The following is an 18,966-nucleotide window of genomic DNA, read 5'->3' as shown; positions in this document are numbered from 1 at the left end:
ACGTTGTGTGTCTCAAGAGTTCATTCCTTTTTTTGTTGAAAATTATTGATTTGATTATCAATGGCGATCAGTTTGATTATCCCTTCACCTGCTGATGGGCCCTTGGATTACTTCCAGTCCTGGGCTATTATGAGTAACACTGCTGGGAACATTCATGCACAAGTCTTTGATTGGACGCTGTGCTTTCATTTCTCTTGGAAAATACCTAGGAGTGGAACAGCTGGACTATATTACAGCTGAGTCTGTAACTTGGCTCGAAGCTGTTTTCCCAAGTGGTCGTAGCATTTGACATCCCATCAGCAATGTATGAGAGCTTAGTTTCTCCATACCCTCACTAACACTTAGGATGGTTGACCCTTTTTAAAAATTTTTTTTAAAAAGATTTTATTTATTTATTTGACAGAGATCACAAGTAGGCAGAGAGGCAGGCAGAGAGGAGGAAGCAGGCTCCCCGATGAGCAGAGAGCCCGATGCGGGGCTCGATCCCAGGACCCTGAGATCATGACCTGAGCTGAAGGCAGAGGCTTTAAGCCAGAGCCACCGGGTGCCCCAGATGGTTGACGCTTTAAAATCTGGAATGGGGGGCACCTGGGTGACTCAGTCAGTTAGGTGTCTGACTCTTGATTTCGACTCAGGTCATGATCTCAGGGTCATGAGATCGAACCCTGTGTTGGGCTCCACACTCAGCACAGAGCCTGCTTAAGATTCTCCCTCTACACCCACCATCATGTGCTCTCTTTCTCTCAACATGAAATAAATAAAATGAAGAAACAAGGAGAAATCTGGAATGGAGCACAGGAGATTTTAACCAACTCTGGTTAAGTCCAAGCATCCATCCTCTTGCTCCTTGTGCCGAGCCATTGACTTGCAGGCTACTAGAGCAAAACGTCATAGTGATGTTGACTGGTCACACTTGAAATCAGTGGCTCTTAACGGGGACCCATTTTGCCCCTCCCCTCACCGGACATTTGGCAGCATCTGGAGCCATTTTGGATGGTCAGTCTGCGCTCAGAAGAGGGTTCTACTGGCATCTCATCGATATTCCTAAATGCCCTATGATGCCCGTGACAGTCACCTACAAAACGGATTATCTGGCCTCAAACATCAGATGTGGTTCATCCCATCGCCCCATTTTATTGCCTTTTCAACAGGCACCATTTTGGTCTGCTTCCTCTCTCTAGAACCTTTTTTTTTTTTAATTTTTAAGATTTTATTTATTTATTTGACACACACAGAGAGGGATCACAAGTAGGCAGAGAGGCAGGCAGAGAGAGAGGGGGAAGCAGGCTCCCCGCTGAGCAGATAGCCTGATGCAGGGCTCGATCCCAGGATCCCGGGATCATGACCGGAGTCCTAGGCAGAGGCTTGACCCACAGAGCCCCCTAGGCGCCCCCTCCCTCTAGAATCTAAGCACAGTGCCCTCGTTGGTCCTGTTACCACTGTGTCTCCAGAGCTGAGCGTGGAGCCTGGGTCATTGCACAGGCACACAGGAAGTATCTGTTGAACGAGTGGTTGAAAATATTGTTCATTTGTAGTTTTTTCATGTGCTCATCAAATATTTATTGGCGATAAACCCAGATGCATCTACAGCGGGAGCCTGACATTGAATAAATAATCACGCAGAGTAAATAGTTTGGAACTGTGATAAGAACTTTGCAAGTTAAGGCTTAAATAGCGGCGAGGGAGAGCATTCAGCGGGTGCTGTGACTCAGTGTGGGGCGGGATGGTCAGGCCAGGCTTCCCCGCAGAGGTGATATTTGAGCTGATCGCCACTGCCACCGCCACCAGGCGACAGGTCAGTTAGCCAGGTAGAGGGAGGCGCGTGGAGGTGCACGCAGGACAGCATCCAGACACAGGGAACAGAGTGTGTGAAGGGCACTTGGTGGGAAGGGAAGTCGTACACGTCAGGAGCAGAGAGAAGGCCAGGGTGGCAGAGGCACAGAGATTTTATTTATTTGAGAGACAGAGAGAGTAAGAGAGCACAAGCAGGAGGAGCGGTAGGCAGAAAGGGGGGGGGAAGCAGGCCCCCCCGCCGAGCAGAGAGCCCAATGCGGGGCTCAATCCCAGGACCCTGGGACCACGGCCCAAGCCAAAGACAGAGGCTTAACCCACTGAGGCACCCAGGTGCCCCAGATTTTAAGGATTTTAAATGGAAAGTGACAAGACCTAAGTTTGAAACAAACAAACAAACAGATGTTCTCTTCCAGAGAATGGGTGTTAGAAGGACAAGCAGGGAAGCAGGGATGTGGTTTTGGAGGCAACTTTGGTGGGCAGGCAGGGGCGGAGACGGTGGGCCGGCCTGGGGGGCAGCTGCGAGCTTGGGGACAAACTGGGTATAGTGCAGGGGCAAGAAGCATGAAATTCTGGAGCCGGACAGCACCTTAAAAAAACAACAGGGGCGCCTGGATGGCTCAGTGGGTTAAAGCCTCTGCCTTCGGCTCAGGTCATGATCCCAGAGTCCTGGGATTGAGCCCCATATGGGGCTCTCTGCTCGGCAGGGAGCCTGCTTCCCTTCCTCTCTCTCTGCCTGCCTCTCTGCCTGCTTGTGATCTCTGTCAAATAAATAAATAAATAAAAACCTAAAAAAAAAAAACTTTAAATAAAAATAAAAAACAACAAAAAACACAACAACTCACCATTAATCAAAAAAATAGAAAACTAAAAACAAGTGACAGATAATTCATTAAAGTCCGCATTAGAAGAGCAGGGTAATTCGCGTAGTGCCGTGTCCCTTTAATATTTTTACTGCAGAAAAGGAGAGCCTTATCGAGAAATGGTTCAGAGGGGGAAGAAAAACGGGAAATGGGAGAGAGCTGAGGACAAAAGGAGAGAGAAAGGAAGAAGAAGATGGGAAGGTGTGAGTCAGAGAGTGAAGGAGAGGTGGGTCAGGAGGGCTCCGGGCGAGGGGACAGGGATGTGGCGTCGCTGGGCTCCCGGGCAGAGAAGGGACTGAAAGGCAGACTCAGAGGGAGGGTGAGTGAATGGAGACGCTTGGAAGAAATGCCCACAGGGAGGCCGGGACAAGTCTGGGGAGAGCGAGCAGAAGCCCGAAGACCACGTGGGAGTCTGAAGGCTGAGGCCAAGGCCACGGGGGAGCTGGACGTTAGGGAGGACAGTGTGCAGAGTCAGGTCCAGGCTCAGAAGGAAGGAAAGGGAAACGTGTGTATGGGTAGAAGGACAGGGAATTGAGAAAGTGGAGGACAGGTCTGGAAAGATTCCAAGGGAGGGGAATGGCAGGTGTGGCCAAGCATCTGACCGAGGCCTTACCCCGCTCCCCACCCTCTGCTGACTTCTGGCCTCTGTTTTTGTCGCTTTACTAGGAAGGAGGCTGGGGGATGCGGATAGTGATGGCGGGAGGTGGAGCACAAGGGGCCCGGGCATTGCATTATGTCAGGGATAGGGAATGGAATGGAGAGCCAAGATGGGGTGCTGGGGCACGGTGCCAGGAAGTCAGGAGTCAGTTGGAGGGGAAGGGACAGGGGCAGCAGGGTGGTGGCTCTGGGAATAGAGACTCCAGGGAGGCAGCTGAAGCTCCATGCTCTGGAGTTCTGAGGGTTCGGACCAGGGTTCCCGAAGCTGGGGACGGTTAGGGTAGCCAACTAGAGAGAGGGAAGGAAAAAAGAAAAAAAAAAAAAAAAAAAAAAAGAGCAGAGGGTGGGGGCGAAAGTAGGGCGGGACAAAGAGCGCCCTGAGTAGAAACCAAGAGTCCCTGCCGGTGGGGGGAGTGGGGAGGCGGAGACCAGGGTCCCGGGGCATCCCGCCAGCTCCGCAGTATCCCAGGCGCACCTGCTGAGGAGAGGTGAGGAGGCGTCTTGGTGCCCAAGGGAAGTCCAGTCCCGAGGGGCTGACTCCGAGCTCGGAACTCCGGAGAAGCCTCCACCTCCCCCCGACCGGCAGTCCCAGCCCTGCAAGAGAAGGGGCGTGACCCTGGCGCTCAGGTTTCTTCCTCTTCACCTGCGCCTGGAGGGGTGGGGGCCAGGACTTCCGGCTCAGGTGAGTGTCCCTTCGGTGACGTCAGGTCACTCTCGGCCGCCCCTGCGGTCCGGCCCGCCCCGCGCTCCCGGTGCCTGCGGGGGCGCGCCCCTGACGCCCTACAAATACTCAGGTGCGCCGCACCTGTCCGCCCGCACCTGCCCGCTCTCGGCTGAGCGACTTCTCTCTCTCACGGTAGCCTCAGGCCGACAGCGCAGGGTACTTTGGGGACCTCCGGCCCCCGGGATCGCGCGCATACTGCCCCTCCGCCTTTTGTTTGGGTAGGGTCTACGCGACCGCCGCGGGGGGGACCGCCTGGCCCTCGCCGATCGCTTTTTCAACCACCAGTCCTCGGGCGGAACCTGTTCCTTGAGGTTGAAGACCCTCGCCCGCCGGAAGAAGATCGGTTTGTGTTTTCTTCGGGTGACAAAAAGATTTGGAATCACCGGACCCAAACCCTTCTCTTTGGGTGACTCGAGACTCCACTGCAAGTGGTCTTTTTGTGGGGCCGACCCCCCAGGCTTTGTCTGTTCTAACCGCAGGGTCGCCCGCCCCGTCTTTCTGAGGGCAGAGATGGCCAATTCGGGCCTGCAGCTGCTGGGCTTCGCCATGGCCCTGCTGGGCTGGGTGGCCCTGGTGGCGTGCACCGCCATCCCGCAGTGGCAGATGAGCTCGTACGCGGGCGACAATATCATCACGGCCCAGGCCATGTACAAGGGGCTGTGGATGGAGTGCATCACGCAGAGCACCGGCCTCATGAGCTGCAAATCGTACGACTCGGTGCTCGCCCTGTCCGGTAAGGCCGCGGGGCGGACGGGGCGGACACCCCCGGAACCGTGGGCGCGGGGCCGGGAGCGGGAAGGGGCGCCAGGCCCCACCGCCCGACGCCCGGGGGTGCCGGGGAGCGGGCGGGTAGGAAGAAGCGGAAGCGGCCGCGGGCCCGGGTTCCAGCGGCTGCACGTCCGCCTGCGCCCCCGCCGGCCGGGCCCCCTCCCTTCCCAGAGGCCGCCGCCGGAGGCCGGCGGCCCAACCCCCTCCAGCTCTCTCCTCCCGCGCCGGCCCGCGCAGGTGGCGGCCTCCGTCTCCCGCCCTTTTCTCCCGGACAAAAGGCGGCGCGCGGCGGAGGGCGCGGGGTCGACCGGGGAGCCGTGCGCTGGGTCGGACAGACGTGGGCCGCCGCCTGCGGCCTGTAATCTTATCGGCCGATTAGCCGAAGCCACAAACCCGGTGGCCACGATAGCGGGGTCAGCGCTGGGCCGCGGGCCGGACCGTTCGGCCGCGGGTGTGCTCCGCTCGCTGCCTCCGCGGGCCTTCGCTGGCCCCCTCCCCCCTCCCCTCAACCCCCGGCAGTTTCATCGAAACCCTTGCGCCCCGGGCGCGTCCCAGGGCCGAGAGAGGGCGGGGCGGGGCGGGAAGGCCGTGGAGCCGCGAGGGGCGGGACCCACCTGCTCGGTCCCGGGCTCGGGCGCCCGCGGGGATTCGAAGGCCGCAGCCGCCCGCACGTCCAGCAATGAGGGCCTCCTTCCCCCTTCCCCGCAGCGGCCCTGCAGGCCACCCGAGCCCTGATGGTGGTATCCCTGGTGCTGGGCTTCCTGGCCATGTTCGTGGCCACCATGGGCATGAAGTGCACCAACTGTGGGGGAGACGACAAAGTGAAGAAAGCCCGGATAGCCACGACCGGAGGGATCATTTTCATCGTGGCAGGTGAGCTCGGCCCTGCACCCGGGACCAAGGGTGTGCAAGGCGCTGGTTTGGGGTCTGCTAAAACATCTGAACCATCCTCTCTCCAGGTCTTGCTGCCCTGGTAGCATGTTCCTGGTACGGCCACCAGATTGTCACCGACTTTTATAACCCACTGGTTCCCATGAATCTTAAGTAAGTTTGGGAGCCCTGCCTCCTAAGGGGATGCCAGGCCTGGGGTCCCCAGTCAGGAAAGGTGGGCTTTCTGACCCCAGCCCCCTCTCTCCGTAGGTACGAGTTTGGTCCTGCTATCTTCATTGGCTGGGCAGGGTCTGCTCTGGTCATCCTGGGAGGTGCCCTCCTCTCCTGCTCCTGTCCTGGGAGTGAGGGCAAAACTGGGTACCGTGCTCCCCGCTCCTACCCTAAGCCTAACTCTGCCAAGGAGTACGTGTGAGCTGGGACCACCCCTGCCCCAGCTGGGCAGCCTCTGGTATGCCCAGGTACCAGAAATAACCTGGGGCAGATCTCAGCTCACGGGCAGGGTGCGGAGCTGAAGCCTCATCACCCCAGCCCCGCGCACTGTGTACATACAGTTCCCTCAGGGTGGGGGTAAGGGGAGGGGGGAGGGAGACAAAGGGAGGGGGTGTTGGATGTGCTTTTTGTACAGTAATAAAAAAGTATGTTTTGGAAAGTAGGCTTCTTTTTTTCTGCTTCAGGGCCTCTGCTTTCTTCCAGCCCAAATCCTTGCAGGGAACCTGGAACCTTTAAATGTACCTGCTTTGGCTTGAAATAGACCCCATATTGAACACCAGTGGTATGCACAGCTCTCCCTGTGCCACCATTCCTTGTCATTCGGGCCCCAACACTATTAACCCTGAAAGACTCAGGTGCTTGCTTTCCCTCAGCTTTTCTGTTCCTCAGTCTTGCTTAAGTGACTACCCAAGTTCCTTTCAATAGAAAAATACTTTATTAGGCAGGGAGGGGAGGGGTTCCCATTCTCTTCACCTTCCCTGACTGCCCCTTTCCCACCTTTTGTCTTGAGGGGACGCTACTCTCTGACTCACTGGTCACAGGGCAGGGCCTCTGCGACCCAGGGAACAAAGGTGGGGACAGGGACAGGGCAAGGCCAACGCAAACAATGGGAGGATGGTTATGGGTCCAAGGTCTTTCTCCTCCTCCCAGTTCCAGGCCAGTCAGACATCTAGATCATCATCTGGGTCTTCCTGGTCCAGGTCGTCGTATGCATCTGGCTCATAGAAGATGCGGCCGGTGGCCTGCCTGGGCCCAGGGCGCAGCAGAGCCTGCTGTCTGAGGAAGGAGAAGGGGAGAATGGGGGCTGGTGAGGGAGGGGTTGGGGTTCATGTCTACACACTCCCTTCCTGGTGACAGACCCCTCTTCTTTGTCCCTCCATAGCTCCCTGGTCCAAGTCTCCTTCTCTGACCTCCCTGTTCGGTTGGTGCCGGAGCGCCACCTGGACTGGGACAGACATTCTTGGACCGCTTTCCTAAAGACGCCTCCCGTTCTCAGAGCTTGAGGGCAAGGATCCTGGCCGCTTGCTTCACCCACCCACACAGCAGGCAGAGAACACTCGCAGAGTGAGGCCGTTATTAACCTGCCCACCACACCCATCCAGCTTCCTGTCCTCCCAACACTGTTGCCTGGAAACTTCCCCAGGGTCTGGTCTGGGCTGGTCAGAGACCCAAGCCTCTCCTGGAGAGAAGAGACACACAAAGGCTCTCTTGCCTGGTTGGGAGGAAGAGTGGATAGAGAACCACTCCCCAGACTCCTCTCGGGAGGTGGACTTCAGCCCCTATAAAGTCTGGGAGGTTAACCGATAACCTGCCGGCCCTCCCGTCCCATCCCAGGCCAGGCTCTACCCAAGAACAGGGTGCACAGCCCCTAGCCTTACTTTTCAGAGCTGAACTGGAAGGGCAACGTCAGGCTGTCTTTGGCTGCTCGCTCGCTCTCGGACAAGTGCAGGTTGAAAGTCACGTGAGCTGTGGGGTCCACCTGGAGGTACAGAGGATGCTTCCGCTCTGCTCGTGGCTGGAATCCCCGACCCCACCCCCGCATTCCCTCGTTCTGGCCCCAGCACCCTTAGATACCGGGGGTGTGTGAGGCTCTGGGTGGGGCTGGGACTCTAGCGGGGGTCCTCCCTGGAGGTCCAGGCTGAAGTCAGGCAGGATGGAGAACCACTGGGTCTGCGGAGAAGACAGAGTAGGAACAGAAAGGTGTTTTCCATCTTACGGAGCAAAGCAGGGAAAGGAACTCAGACGGAACAGCATCTGTGTAACGAGGGGCCCGCAGCTCCTGCTGGTGCCTCCTCAGCCCTCCTTCAGACCTCTCCCATCGGAACTCATGCCTTCTCCCCCAGAGACCACTCCCAGGCTTTTGTCCTTCGCCATTTTTTTTTTTTTTTTAGATTTTTTAATTTATTTGACAGATGGAGATCACAAGTAGACAAACAGGCAGGCAGAGAGAGAGAGAAGGAAGCAGGCTCCCTGCTGAGCAGAGAGCCCAATGATGCGGGGCTCGATCCCAGAACCCTGGGATCATGACCTGAGCCGAAGGCAGAGGCTTTAACCCACTGAGCCACCCAGCCGCTCCCTGTCCTTTGCCATTTCTTGGAAGGTGACAGTTCTCCCTGGTTAAGCTCATGGGATCAGAGTCAGGCCATCTTTGAGTTCAAATCCTGGCTCTACCACGTCCTCTCTGGAACTGTGGGGAACCTTCCCCAAGCCACTCAATGGGGAGAATAAAACCACCTCACGGGCCAGCCATGAAGATTCAATGAGGGAAACGACGACACACCGGGAAGTGCCCCTCACATCAGCTCTCTCCCCTTCTGTGTGACCCTGACCTCCTGTGTTTCCCTAGGGTTCTCCTGACCTGACGGGCTGGGCGCTGTTGGGGCCTCCGAGAGAGGATGTGGGCCGAAGCCTGGCCCACGGTCCCACCCAGGGTCACTTCAGCCTGGGCCAGGCTGCTCAGGGCTCCCAGCGGGCCTGGGCCATGGAGCTCTTCGTGTAGCAGGCCGAGCACTCGCACAGGCTCTACTGGGGAGCTGCCACCTGGAGGGACAAGGAAGGAGGGGTGTGAAGGGCAGGAGGGAACATCTGGGACGGAGGCGTAGGATGAAAATGCATGGGAGAGGAGGCGCCATCCCATACGGCTCTGCCGGGGCTGACCTCCCTTGGCTGGTCTCGCAGCCCTGGAGACTACTGCCCTCACCTTGTTACTGCGAATCTGAACACGGCTCACTCGGACTTCAGTCCTTGGGAGCTCCTTGCTCGGGAGCTCCTCGGGATGGAGTCAGCCCCTTCCTTACCTGCTCTCTGCCTACCGCCCAGCTTCAGTCTCTTACACACTGAACTCCTTGCAGGTCTGGGAACTTTACGCTGTGATCCCAGTCAACGCCTTTGGTTCCTTCCCTTTCTCCCTGTCTGGGCACACTGACAAAGTGTTAGGCACTGCGCCATATATTGTCACATTTCAGTCCCTACGGAGGCCAGCATTTTTAGGCTGAACCACATGAAACTGCTATTACTTGACATCTGTGCACCTGACCTACCCACACTGACTAATGGTTTACCCTAAAACTACCTGTTCACCCTCCCTCCTGCCTTTTTTTTTAAATATTTTTAAGATTTTATTTATTTGACAGAGACCACAAGTGAGCAGAGAGGCAGGCAGAGACAAAGAGAGGGGGAAGCAGGCTCCCCGCTGAGCAGAGCCCAATGTGGGGCTCGACCCCAGGACCCTGAGAACATGACCTGAGCTGAAGGCAGAGGCTTTAGCTCACTGAGCACGCACCCTCCCTCTTCCTCCTGCTTCTAGAGTGAACTGAAACCCAGGGAGATTAGACACCTTAACACAAGGCTGGGCATCTGACTCCAGAGAACCCACTGGAGAATCCACAGTCTACTTCAGGGCTACTCCCAGGGCCCCTGGTCTGCCCCAGTTGGCCTGCTCTTCCAGGCAGCTCTTTCCCGAAGGCACGCTGTGCCTGTTCCTTTATCATCACGGCTGTTATCAGACTATCATAATTGCTTATTTACCTGTCTGTATCCTCTACGGGACTTTGAACAAAAATCTGACTATAGCTAGTCCTTACCTTTCCATCATCTAGAACTGTACCCGCCATGTTGCGTAATTCTTATCTGTTGCGCGAATGAATGAAACAGGTAAGAAAGAACTTGGAAAAGAAATAGTAAAGTGATTGGTAAGTGGCATCATGGTAAAGTCGGGACGGAAGACAGACAACAAATTGATGTTATAAGGCCCAACCAGAGATCTCTAACATGTTTTTTCTTAGGCTGGAAAGGGGCTTGCTCCTTGGCAGGGGAAGGTATATAAGAAGAATGAAGGAGTCTCACCAGGGCGGGAGTGCTGCTGGCTGAGGGCACAGAGGGCCTGGCAGAGTGCGGGACAGGGAAGGTGCAATAGCAGCCAGCTCAGGGAATCAAGAGCGATGGTGACAGGACCAGGATCCGTCCTCTTGCACATGGCTTGCAAGGCTCCCAGGGGTCCCCCCGGAAGGGCCTCCCCAGACCAGTTGAGAGGGTCTCTGAAGAGGTCATGGTAAATCAGCCTGCAAAGGGAAAACAGGACTCAACGTAACACTTAACACTGCCCCCCTCCCCTCAATCTTGAACTTCACCCTGTGATCTTTGGGGCTCTACTTTTCTGACTTAATATCCTAAATATCAGTGAAAAGGATACCAAAAAATACAACATAGCGTTTGAAAGCACAGACTTTGGTGTCAAAAAGCCCTGAGCTCCAAGCTTGGCTTTACTACGGACCCAAGGTCACCTGACTCATAAATTACTTAAGCTAAGGCCTGGTTTCTTCAACTGGGTAATAGGGATACTAACTGCTTGATCTTTAGAATAACGCTTGACACACAGCAAATACTCGGTAAATGTCAGCTATCGTCATCATCAAATATTTCCTAAGTGTCGTTCCCTGGAGGAACAGAGAAAAGAAAACAGGACCTGTGGTTCCTGGTAGCAGAACAGCTTCGAGAAGGTCGAGAACTAAGTTGCGTGGCACCACCTGCCAATAAAACAGTAACGGCAAGTGCAGGCAAGGGAGCGTGGCATGGCTTCGAAGTCCCGGGGCAGGATTCATGGTGGCCAAACTTGTTCCGGACCCCTCCTTTCTATATTTTGCTTCTCTTATCAATGCCTTAACATAACCCGTCACAACCTCTGATACAAACTTAGCGCCGAACAGACAGGCATGATCCCACTGAGCTATCCAGACCAGGGAGGAGTCTTTTCAACCACCTGAACCAGCTGGGTTCAGGAGCCTCCTGACCTCTTCCCCCACAGCAGTCTGTAAGTCCTGGAAATTCTACCTGCTAGAATCCTTTCACGTTTGTCCTAAACTCTCTATCCTTACTGCTACTATCTTAAGCAGCAGACCCCTGTCACCTCCTAACACCACTCCCTGGGATTTATTAGGGCGGGCACCACTCCTGTCTCATTCCCTGCACCTACTGCAGCACCCGTTTCATAACCAGAGCTCAGCGCACATGCGCCTGAGTGTACCTGGAAAACTGCCAGCAGCCTGCCCTCCCGGGTCTGTCTCCAGGCTGCCTCTTTCTAACCTCCTTCTCCACTCGGGATGCTTCTCCACACCGGCTGTTATCACTCTCCTCCCAAATTCCGAAATGACTCTCGTCACTTTTAGGATAACGTCTAAACCCCCCTTCCCGCTCTGTAAGACCTTGTGCTATGAGGTGCCTTTTTATCTGTCTCGACACAAGCAGCTCTCCCACCTCCCACAAACAGCACACTTTCACCCACGTGCCCAAGTGTGCACAGGCTCGTCCCTCTGCCTCCAGGACAAATTGCTCAGGAGCTTGCAGTTAGGGCTGGCACAACTCTGGAATCCACGTCTGGATAAAGTACCATGAGATTGTGAGTGACAAAAAGGCAGAATGCTTATTTATTATTATTATTACTCTTTAAAGATTTTACTTGTAAGCAGCCTCTACACGCAACGTGGCGCCGGAACTCACAACCCTGAGGTCCGGAGTAGCAGGCTCTGCCCACTGAGCCAGCCAGGTGCCCCAGAATGTATTTACTCTTATCCCCTGACGCAAAGTCAGGGGTGCCTTATCGGCCTCTTATCGCGCTCTATTCCTCTCCACTTCTCCGGTCTATGCTCTGGATTCTTCAGATACTCACACTGCTCGTCCCTTACGAATCTGCGCCTCCGGAAAGACCCACATCCGTTCACTCAACGCGCATCTGAGCGGCCGCCAGTACACACCGGGTTCTGCGCTTGCTGCTGCCCGCGGACTCCCTAGGAGACCCCCACACGGAATGCGCCCGCTCCAAACGTACCGGCTGTTGACACTGGCGTCAAAACCTTCACGGAACTCGTCCTCGCTCACTTCGCAGCCCAGGATGTGGACCCGCTCCCCACTGAGGCAGAGATGGAGCGTGTCACCGAGTCGGGCCCGGGCCTCCCCCTCTGCCCCGGGGACCCCGGGGACAAGCTGGGCGACACTCACCACAGTGCAGACTTCTTGATCAGCGCCTTCAAGAGACTGCGCCCCTCCCACTCCACGGAGTCTGGGGAGAGCGGGGGACGATAAACAGCGTGAGAAAGCGGAGGTTTCCGTCCTCACGAGCCCCTGGAGGCCACCCCTCGCCTGGGACACATGGCTCTTCCTCTCCGTTTTCGCCCCGGGAGCCCGGCTCGGAAGCCCCTGCGCCTCTGGCCCTCACCCCGCAGCAGCACCAGCCCGGCCAGAGCCAGCACCGACTCCATCTCCAATCCGCGCCGGTCCCTTCTCCGGCGCCCTCTGATGGCGTCACCGCCCGCTGACCCGCCCCCTCAGGGCAAAGGGGCGGGACACCATGAATCCTCCCACCACCGACACCCGGCCTCGTCTGGAATGAGGCGATTATGTTCAACATCCCGGCGGGTCCCCTCACGCGGAGGGGCCCCTCCCGAGTCCCGGAGCACAGACACTTCACATTTTTTTGCACGACTAGGGCCGGAAGAGCTGTTGGGGCAGTTGCCGGTGGGCGGGGAAGGAGGCCGCACGAGCCCGTCCGACCGCCCCACCTCGGCCGCGAGGAACGTCATTCCGCTCCGCCCACGCCGCTCAAGGCGGGGCCTGTTCGTTCCCAGGCCCCGCCCCGCCCCGCCCCCGCCTTCCGCGCTTGCGCGATACTGCGGCCTCGCGCGGAGCTCACTCCTTTTTCCTCACCCGCCCCCTTAGACCGAGGAGGGGGAACTTTAGTCCGGGTGAAGCGAATACACGTCACCACCGGAAGCAGTGTCAGAGGGGAAGAGGAGGGGGGGAAGAAAGGAGGAGGGAGCCCGTAGGGCGGTAAAATGGCGCCTGTCAGAGTGGGAAATCCAGCTGCAGAGGCTGCAGCCCCGCTCCCCAGCGGCTAAGGCACCCCCAACTTCGGGGAGGGGGAGGCCGCTCCAGCCTAGCCGTCCGCGCCCTCCGGCTCCCCCTCCCCCTCCTTCCCCGCTCCTTCGCTCAGCGGCCCGTTCTCCGCCGCCGCGGCCCTCCGCGCGCCGCGGCCCCCGCCCGCCCTTTCCCGCGGGCAGCCCCCTAGCGCGCCTGCGCAGCGGGCCACCCTCCGCTTCCCCCTTCCCCTCCCCCTCCCTTCTCCCTCCCTCCCTTCTCCCCGGCCCCCTCCCCCCACTGCCCCCTCCCCCAATTCTCCATCCCCTTCCCTCCCGGTCTCGGAGGACCCCGTCCTAGCCTGACCCGTCTGGGCCCGCAACCTCCGCGAAGCCGTCGGTGCCACTCCCCGCCCATGTGGGCCCCCGCGGGCTGCCCACGCCTGTCCCCCAGCTCCCGGTTCCGCTGGGCTTTCCCCTCGCCGGGGGTGGCTTTCTGAGCCGCCCGCCTCGCGCCCCTCTCTGCAGCCTTTCCTGCCACTCGGGGCCCCCGTTCCCCCTCCCGGCGGCGGGGGGCTGCCCCCGGGGGGCTGGCGGAGCTGGGCCGCGGGGGCCCCGGGGCCGGCGGTGCCGGGGTCATCGGAATGATGCGGACGCAGTGTCTGCTGGGGCTGCGCACGTTCGTGGCCTTCGCCGCCAAGCTCTGGAGCTTCTTCATTTACCTTTTGCGGAGGCAGATCCGCACGGTGAGCTGCGGTGGGCGCTGGTGGTGGTGGGAAGCTCTGTCAGCGGTGCTCACGGGTTTTCGCAAAGTGTCGGGCCTCTGTTTGGGCTTCGGAACGGAGTCCCCGGGGTGGCTCTTCCCGTTAGAGACCTGGGGCACCCTTCGCTGGGCCTGGGGCGGAAGGGGGAGGGGGGAGACCCTTGTAGTAGAACGGAGATGGGAGTGCTTGTCGGGGACAGGGTTTGGCAACTTTTGGGGGCCAGGGTGGTGGGTGGGGCGCCGTTTAGGAAACCGGAGTTGTTAGAGAAACCGAAAGGAGGGAACACCTGTTTGATGGCACCAACCCTGCCGACGTGGGCTTGTGGAAGACCCTCCGTGCGTTAGGTCTCCTACCAGGGAAGAGCCCAGGTTATGTGTCAAGGGTAGGGGTGGGTGGGAAAGCGTGTGTGACCAAAGAGGAGGGGAACTCGGGGGAAGCCTGGGGTGTGAGGAGAAACCGCTGCGGGTCGCATTAAGGGGACTCCTCCAGAAAGGCCCTGGAAACTCGTGTGGGTATCCGGTTTTGTCAAGACCCTGGGACCAAGAGAGATGCTTTCACATCGGGCTGGAGGGAAGGGAGCCCGTGAAAGTTCGGGTGTCTCTCTGGGAAGACGGGTGCCTGTCAGTGGTGGACGTGCACCGGAGGGCACGCTTGCCTCCCCAGGAGACCCCAGCATGGTGAGGGACACTGTGGGCAGTGAAGTACCCCAGTATCTCTGGGTTCCCTCCCCCTGAGCTTTTCCCCAAGGTCAAAGCTCCAGCCAGAGCCCACTATCATGTAGTGAATGTGCTCCTGTGTTCTCCTCGCCACTGGGGAGAGTCCTCTGAAAGGAGTCTGGGGAGGGTTCAGTACGCCGCGGTGCAGAAGTTCTCTGCTCTGTCCTCTTTGGCATCCCTCGATAAAACTTGGCAGAATAAAAGCAGCTAGGGCCTGCTTCCGCCGGACAATTTCCAGAGAGCCCTGGGTGGTGGCCGTGGAGGTGGCAGTGGCAGTGGCGGTTGACTTACTGACTTGGGGGAGTGGGCCTGGCCTTGAATTCGGTGTCTCCTCTACCACTTCCTGACTGAGGGTGAGGATTGTTTCTGGGTGGTCATAGTTGTAGGCAGGGCTGTTTCCTTGAAACCCCTTAACAGCCAAGAAGAACTTGGGGTCGGAAATGCTGCGATGTGTATGGGGCTAGCTCCTGGGGTTTTCTTCTTACGTTAACTGCTGTGCTCTCTGCCTGGCCTTGCTCCGAGCCCACCCCCTTCCCACCAAATTTCTGTTCTGGGTGCTCATCCAGGTGCTAGTTACTTGCAAAATTGGTCTCCTCTGGGCAGCGCCGACCCCTCAGCCTTTTGTCTTCCTTTCCAATCTGGTGTCTCCCCCCACCCCCACACCCTTTCTGGCAGATGCTCAGAGCATTCCCTTCATGCCCAGCATGTGCAACCCGAGATAGCAGGGCAGGACACCCGAGCTGTCGCGGCCCCCATCGCGGCCCCCATCCCGGCCCTCATCCCGGCCCAGGGAGAAAAGGGCAGATGCCTTGGCATTAGGGGGAGAGGGCCCTGTGGTTTGCAAAGGGGTTGCCTCGTTTAGTTGAGGCTGGGGCCTGGGGATGGACAGCAGAGCATCTGTCTGTGCTGAGCAGAGGAGAGCAGAGGAAGGGATGGCCAGGCTTGGGTGAGGGAGATCTGGGTGCTAGAAATAGGAGCCTCTAGGGGAGGCCTGGAGAAGCTGGAAGGTTGAGGTGGTGACGTCCTTGTCCCTTTCTCACCTCCCTCACGGCCCTTACTTCACCCTGGCCTTCCCAACACCCCATCCGTCATGCTGGCAGATGGGGCTTTGCAGTGCTGTGTGCCCTGCCCTGGGTTCCGGAATAAGGAGGCAGGTCAGAGGCCTGAGGTCCTGTGCCACTTGTGACTTGACTGGTAGAGACAGAAACGGACAGGTGGCTGGTTAAAATAGGCCTGGTGGCCCCCAGCCAGGGGAACTTAGCTGACCTGACAACCCCTGGATTCCCTCATCCTGCCTTCCCCTTAGGTACCCAAGGACCTCCTCCCCTGACTCTTCCTCTCTGCCCACGAAGGAATCTGCCGCTCTCGGGTCCCAAAGGGAGGTGATGGGAGTCGTGACAAAGGAACCTTGGGGTGGACGTGCGAAGGGCCATGCATTGCTCTGTTGTGGCACAGCACGACAGTGTCCTAGCCAAGAGAGTGGGGGCTGGGGTCCGACGGCATGGGTGCCATCCTCGTACCACCACCACATTGACCCTGATACCAACTGGCCGTCCTGTGACAAGAGTTCTCGGAGGACAGGCGTGATGGAGACGACACGCATGCTCTCGCCGAGTTTCCACTCTAACAAGGGGCGGGGGGGACAGACGACCAAATAAGATACGTGGTCCCGGCTAAGCCTTGGGCTTTTCCGTGTTTAAACAGGGATGATGATGTTGTTTGTCTTATGTTACTCCTACGAGGGTTTGGAGGGTTCAGTGAAATAGCCCTCATTGACTTGCACGATGCCCAGCACACAGCAAGTGTTCCTTGGCATGATCTCCTTGACGAGGGTTCCATCCCCTCCTTCGCTATTTTTAGGTAATTCAGTATCAGACTGTTCGATATGATATCCTCCCCTTATCTCCTGTGTCCCGGAATCGGCTAGGTGAGTATGCTGCCTGGGAAGACCCCTGGAAGGTGCGGTTGGGTTCAAGGTGTGGGCTGGAGGTTGACCCCTCGCGTTGTGGTTCAGGTCAGGTCAAGAGGAAGATCCTGGTGCTGGATCTGGATGAGACGCTTATCCACTCCCATCACGATGGGGTGCTGAGGCCCACCGTCCGGCCTGGAACGCCTCCTGACTTCATCCTTAAGGTGTGTGCGGGATGGGAAGCGATGGGATGGTCCTGTCTGTTGCTCCACTCCGACCCGGACTTCCTTTCCCAGTCCCAGAGCATCTGGTCCCTGCGCCCGTCCTCCGGCACCAGTGGCACCCTGAAGGAGGGGAGTGGGCAGTGGGAGGGTGCGAGTGTCCTTTCAGCCTGTGCTCTGGTGCTCAGGACACCCCCGCCCTTCCCTGTTGCTCCACAGGTAGTCATAGACAAACATCCCGTCCGGTTTTTTGTACATAAGAGGCCCCACGTGGACTTTTTCTTAGAAGTGGTGAGTTCGCAGAAACTAAGGGGAACTCTGTAAGGAAGGAATGGTTTTAGGGTTCTGGGGAATCAGATGGCTCACAGGAAGTAGGGGCCGAGGAGAAAGGGGTACAGGCGGTTTTGGAGAGGGGAGGTTGTGGGACAGTGAGAGCTTGGATGGCTTCCGGGAGCTTGGGTTCGCGTGCTGTGCGGATGTAATTCTGTCCTTCCATGGCTGCCTGATCGTCTGTTCATGCAGCTTTGTGTCTTAACGGCATGTGGTGCCCAAGACTCGGAGCGTGGGGGCATTCAGAATTTAGAGAGGCCCGCGGGACTAGGCTGGACTCCTAGTGAAAGAGAACCGAGTGTCTAGAACCAACACCTCCCTCTCCCCTGCTCAATTTCAGGTGAGTCAGTGGTACGAGCTGGTGGTGTTCACGGCCAGCATGGAGATCTATGGCTCTGCGGTGGCCGACAAACTAGACAACAGCAGGAGCATTCTCAAGCGCAGATACTACAGACAGGTAAGGCGTGGCCCCGCACTCAGGGCTCTGTCCTGGAGTGGGACCCTCTGGGGGGGCCAGGGGAGGCGTGTGGCATCACCCCCTTGGTGGGAGTTAGCCACCCCGGGCGTCGTGGGGACCGGGCCATGGTCATGGGGGAGACGGGTCTCCCCTTGATGCCCAGCTCGCCCTACCTTCCAGCACTGCACTTTGGAACTGGGCAGCTACATCAAGGACCTCTCTGTGGTCCACAGCGACCTCTCCAGCATCGTGATCCTGGATAACTCCCCAGGGGCTTACAGGAGCCACCCAGGTATAGGACAAGGAGGCGGGTCTGGCAGACTGGGAAGTGGTTCTGAGGAGGGATTCGGAAAGCCTGGAGCTGGGATTCCTGGTTTACTGTGGGTCAGGATGCGAGGTGTTTCCCTTGCTCCTGAGATGGTGCCCCTCCCCCACACGTCCGTTTCATAGATCGGGCTGCTCCCCCCCACATTTGCTTCCCTGACACAGTGGTCTAGAAGCCTCATGCTCCCATGAGATACAGTGATTAAAACTTGATTTTCCTTTTGGAGGCTGAATGAGGAAGGTTTTACTTAAGTTGCTGGGTTTGGGTGGGTCAGGAGAGGAACATGTTTTAAGGGAACGATCCCCACCCCAGCTAGAAAAATCAGCCCGTCTCTTGATCTTTGTTTATTCTCACGCGCATCCATCTGACCCGCCCTAGACAACGCCATCCCCATCAAATCGTGGTTCAGTGACCCCAGCGACACCGCCCTTCTCAACTTGCTTCCGATGCTGGATGCGCTCAGGTAAGGGAAGTCAGACACTTAGATCTCTGATGAAAGGAGGTGGGGGAGTCCCAAGAGGGAATAAAAATGTGTCCTGTTTGACTCATTTACCTCTTTTCCCTTAAGAACTTAGCATTTGAACCCAGGACTCCTTACAGTAAAGCTCATCGTTTTTAGCCAGTGGGTTTTTGGGCACACCGGACCTCAGTTTCATGTGAGAATGGTGATCATTTCCGGCCCCCCATCTCCCATGAGGCCGCCTGACACCAGTGTTGTGAGGGTATCCACTCTGAGGGCGCCGCCAACTCAAGTTATTGTCGTCCCAGGTTCACCGCGGATGTTCGTTCTGTGCTGAGCCGAAACCTTCACCAACACAGGCTCTGGTGACAGCTGCTCCCCCTCCACCTGAGTCGGGGTGGGGGGGGAAGGGAGGGTGAGCCCTCGGGATGCCGTCTGCTGCCCTGTCCAGTGGTGAGGACTGTGTGGGCAGGGTCTGCCATTCCCGCCCCTCTCTGCCCTGGGAGCCCTGCACTCCGCATGGAGTCTGGATGGACACGTGGGCCAGACTCTGAAGCAGCCTCACTCTAACTTCGCGTTCGCACTCCCTGGAAACCCCAGACTGGGACATAAACGGAGGCCTAGGAGAGCCGATGTCTGGTGGAGAGACAGGACTGGCCAGAATGACAGATATTCGGTAACCGCGAGGCTCAAAGAAAAGCCAAGCCAGCTTTGTTGTGATTTGATTTTTTAAAAACTCTTGTACAAAACTGA

The 18,966-nt window shown here is 57.6% G+C and overlaps 3 protein-coding genes across 3 annotated transcripts; 2 read left to right on the top strand and 1 right to left on the bottom strand.

Annotated features, from left to right (window-relative positions):
* Positions 1 to 4,281: 4,281 nt before the first annotated feature.
* On the top strand, positions 4,282 to 6,263 carry CLDN7 (claudin 7). Its single transcript, XM_032839980.1, has 4 exons — positions 4,282 to 4,768; positions 5,512 to 5,676; positions 5,763 to 5,847; positions 5,944 to 6,263. Exons 1-4 carry the CDS (start codon positions 4,546 to 4,548, stop codon positions 6,104 to 6,106), a joined length of 636 nt encoding a protein of 211 aa, XP_032695871.1. The 5' UTR covers positions 4,282 to 4,545; the 3' UTR covers positions 6,107 to 6,263.
* A 337-nt stretch (positions 6,264 to 6,600) lies between these two features.
* ELP5 (elongator acetyltransferase complex subunit 5) lies at positions 6,601 to 12,686 on the bottom strand. Its single transcript, XM_032840012.1, is given in 9 exon segments — positions 6,601 to 6,960; positions 7,563 to 7,663; positions 7,759 to 7,854; positions 8,543 to 8,724; positions 10,030 to 10,244; positions 12,008 to 12,088; positions 12,178 to 12,238; positions 12,395 to 12,445; positions 12,448 to 12,686. Coding segments are annotated over 9 exon segments (1,041 nt in total). The 5' UTR covers positions 12,587 to 12,686; the 3' UTR covers positions 6,601 to 6,845.
* Positions 12,687 to 13,323: 637 nt separating this feature from the next.
* On the top strand, positions 13,324 to 18,966 carry CTDNEP1 (CTD nuclear envelope phosphatase 1). The gene is made up of 8 exons (XM_032840013.1): positions 13,324 to 13,777; positions 16,372 to 16,438; positions 16,526 to 16,644; positions 16,861 to 16,932; positions 17,312 to 17,428; positions 17,609 to 17,720; positions 18,132 to 18,216; positions 18,522 to 18,966. Exons 1-8 carry the CDS (start codon positions 13,676 to 13,678, stop codon positions 18,580 to 18,582), a joined length of 735 nt encoding a protein of 244 aa, XP_032695904.1. The 5' UTR covers positions 13,324 to 13,675; the 3' UTR covers positions 18,583 to 18,966.

Source organism: Lontra canadensis, unplaced genomic scaffold (assembly GCF_010015895.1).
Source record: "Lontra canadensis isolate GAN:19392208 unplaced genomic scaffold, GSC_riverotter_1.0 scaffold110, whole genome shotgun sequence".
In the NCBI taxonomy this organism is placed as follows: Eukaryota; Metazoa; Chordata; class Mammalia; order Carnivora; family Mustelidae; genus Lontra; species Lontra canadensis.
The sequence above is the reverse complement of the archived record's forward strand: the minus strand, read 5'-3'. Positions and strand labels throughout refer to the sequence as shown.

Coding starts and splice junctions, on each gene's coding strand:
- CTDNEP1 (XM_032840013.1), top strand. CDS start 13,676: ATGATGCGGACGCAGTGTCTGCTGGGGCTGCGCACGTTCGTGGCCTTC. Junction 16,645..16,860: donor CTCCTGACTTCATCCTTAAG/GTGTGTGCGGGA, acceptor GTTGCTCCACAG/GTAGTCATAGACAAACATCC. Junction 16,933..17,311: donor TGGACTTTTTCTTAGAAGTG/GTGAGTTCGCAG, acceptor GCTCAATTTCAG/GTGAGTCAGTGGTACGAGCT.
- CLDN7 (XM_032839980.1), top strand. CDS start 4,546: ATGGCCAATTCGGGCCTGCAGCTGCTGGGCTTCGCCATGGCCCTGCTG. Junction 5,677..5,762: donor GATCATTTTCATCGTGGCAG/GTGAGCTCGGCC, acceptor TCCTCTCTCCAG/GTCTTGCTGCCCTGGTAGCA. Junction 5,848..5,943: donor CTGGTTCCCATGAATCTTAA/GTAAGTTTGGGA, acceptor CTCTCTCCGTAG/GTACGAGTTTGGTCCTGCTA.